Source organism: Tupaia chinensis, unplaced genomic scaffold, assembly GCF_000334495.1.
Source record: "Tupaia chinensis unplaced genomic scaffold, TupChi_1.0 Scaffold149964_2, whole genome shotgun sequence".
Taxonomy (NCBI): Eukaryota; Metazoa; Chordata; class Mammalia; order Scandentia; family Tupaiidae; genus Tupaia; species Tupaia belangeri.
The window spans coordinates 2,451,272-2,454,027 of NW_006209806.1; the positions used below are offsets into that span (position 1 = coordinate 2,451,272).

At 64.4% G+C, this 2,756-nt stretch overlaps 1 protein-coding gene across 1 annotated transcript in view; it reads left to right on the forward strand.

Annotated features, from left to right (window-relative positions):
- The window catches only part of KDM4B (lysine demethylase 4B), a gene marked incomplete in the record, with an annotated part of 67,186 nt that overhangs the window by 27,899 nt on the left and 36,531 nt on the right, over positions 1-2,756 (forward strand). The window contains 2 exon segments of the mRNA XM_027769581.1: positions 470-523; positions 525-620. Of these exon segments, the coding sequence (XP_027625382.1) occupies positions 470-523; positions 525-620 (150 nt within the window).

Genomic DNA, 2,756 nt, shown 5'->3' on the forward strand with positions numbered 1-2,756 from the left:
GGGGGGGGGGTTGTGGGGGCACGGCGACAGTGGCACGCACTGCTAGGACACGTGCTTCGCAGCCTGGGACCACACAGGAGACCTGGGTTCAATTCCCAGTCCCACCTAAAGGCTGGACACAGCGTGTGAGCTTATATCCCAGCAAGGTGGGAGGTTGAGCCGGGGGGGCCCAGCTCGTGCCAGTGTGGACCACACAGCCAGGCAGCCTGAGGGGCCGGGCATGGTGGCTGTGCCTGTGGTCCCAGCGCCTGGAGCCCGAGGCCGGATGGTCGGGAGCTGGTGGCTGGCCCGTGTGACCCGATGCTGGCTGCAGCTGCGTCCTGGCCGCTCACCATGCCTGGGTCAGCCACGTGGGAGGGGCTGCCTTTGATGTCGGCTCGCAGGGGGGAGCCCTGGGGGCCTGTCCCCCCCCAGGCCTGTTGGGGGCCCTCTCCTGTCGGCCAGCCGCTCACTGGCCCCTCCCCCACAGATCACGCAGGAGGCCGGGGAGTTCATGATCACCTTCCCGTACGGCTACCACGCCCGCCTCCACCCCCGCGCTCAACCACGGCTTCAACTGCGCCGAGTCCACCAACTTCGCCACGCTGCGCTGGATCGACTACGGCAAAGTGGCCACTCAGGTAGGCCTCGGCGGGCGGGGGCCGTCTCTGCGGGCTGCAGCCCAGGGCACGTGGAGCGCCACTTATGCCGGACGCCTCTCCCTCGAGGGCTGGAGGAGGTGCTGGCCGTGGGGCAGCCTGGGCCCACTTCCCCCGGGTCCTGCGTCCCAGCTGCCTGGCATGGTGGCTGGGGGGCTCTGGGCTCCCGTCTTGGGTCAGAGCTTTCCTGGCCCCGCTGGGTCTGTGGCGCGAGGGTGGACGAGCTCACCCTGCTGGTCAGCACTGCTCCTGAGGGCTGCCTGGCCAGGAGCGTCCTTTCGGGTGTCTCCCTCGCTCTCCTCCGGCTTCTCTGTCTGTGCAGCAGCTAGAGGGTTGGGTGTGCGCCAGTGAGTGTGCGAACAGGCAGGTGGCATGTAGGGGATGTGTGAGCAGGAGGGTGTGCAGGCAGGTGTGTAAACACGCAGGTGGTGTGTACAGGGGGCGTGCAGGCAGGAGGTGTGACAGGAGGGCGTGTGAGCAGGGGGAGTGTGAGCTGGCAGCTGTGCAGATAGGCGAGTGGCACCTGGCTCTGTACTCCTCCGTGCCCGAGTGCTTCTCACCTGCCTGGCGGTCTCAGGGCGTTACGGACCGGTCAGACGTGTTCGGTGTGTTCCCGGTAACGGGCCGGGCCGAGACGGATCGAGCCTGGCTCCCCTTGCTATCGGGCAGGAGTACCTGTTCCCCGGTCCCTCCGTGCTCTGCACACCTGCCTGTGGGCGTCCCGGACAGCTTGGAGGGCGTGAGAGGCCACTTGGCGGGCAGCGCAGGACACCCCTAGGTACAGGGTGGGGTGCGTGGGCCACCACCTGCCCAGCGCCACCTCACACCCTGTGCCCTTGAGCCCAAGGTGGCTTTGGTGGCCCGGATGATAGGGGACACAGACAGGGCTGTGACCTCTTAACCTCGAAGGAGCCAGGGAGCTGTCTGACACCTGGACGGGGAGGCAGGCAGGGCCCAGCAGGTGGGTGGGGGCCCTGCCCTTCCCTGGTACCTGGACCGTGGGACCCCAGGACTGTCCGGTCACCAGCTGAGAACCTGGTGCTGCTCCGTCAGCTGGGCCTGGCCGGTGGCCCTCTCAGGCAGCAGTGGAGGCCCTGCCCCTTCTGCTCCTCTCTAGCTGCAGACCGGCAGACCCGGCCCTGCTGGCCCCTCGCTGCCTGGTCTTAAGACAGTGGGACAGGGCGACACCTGCAGCTGGGGTGCAAGGGGCACTTTGGCAGCCACCAGACGCGGAGCCCTCTGGTCCTCCAGGGCTCGGGATGGGGCAAGCGCGTTTCCCCAGATCTGGGTCAAGGGCCGGGCCTGGACGCAGCTGCACTGTCTAGACATCAGAGTGCTCTTTACCAGGACGGCTCCAGAACTGTGCTGACCAGTGCGGTGGGCCCTGGCGGCCCCGGGAGCGACAGGTGGGGTGGAGGCGGTGCAGTGCGAGTCACCCTGACGGTGTCGGGACTGACGTGCACAGCAGAGAACGCGTCGCCTCACTGTCGCCCACGTAGCCTGGCGTCTCGGCATCCGTCGGGTTAACGGGACACCTTACTGAGATGGGTCTAGGCCAGCCAAGGCCTCCCCGTCCACGCCGGGCACGTGGGGTGGAGACCTGTGGGGTGCTCCCTCCCCTTCTCTTCCTCTCTCCCTTTCTTGAGAGAAATACTGTACCAAGGACTTTAGAAAGTCCATGAAAAAATTGAATTAAGGAAGGTTGACTGCGTTGTGAAATATTTGGAAGTCCTCGCACAGGCCCTTCCGTGGTACCCACCCCCACTAACCTGTTGCAGGTCCCTGTACGTACACCTCGTAGACAAAGGAATCTCGCCTGTCTCTCTGAGCTGCTTTTTGTTTTTCTTTCTTCTTTTCTTTTGGTGAGGTTTTTTGTTATAGGGCGTGTGCTCGCCAGAAAGACAGAGACAGACAGAAAGCGAGAAATCACCCCTGGGGCGATGGCCACGCCGCAATCCCTTCTCTTCCAATCTCCTCTTGGGATCTTGGGCATGCATGCACAGGCGCCCGGCGTGAGTTTAAGCCACCGGGTCCGGGACTTGAACTGCGGTCACCTACCTGGGAATTAAGAGACATAGCCATGACGCTAAATGCTGGCACCTATTCATTCATTTATTT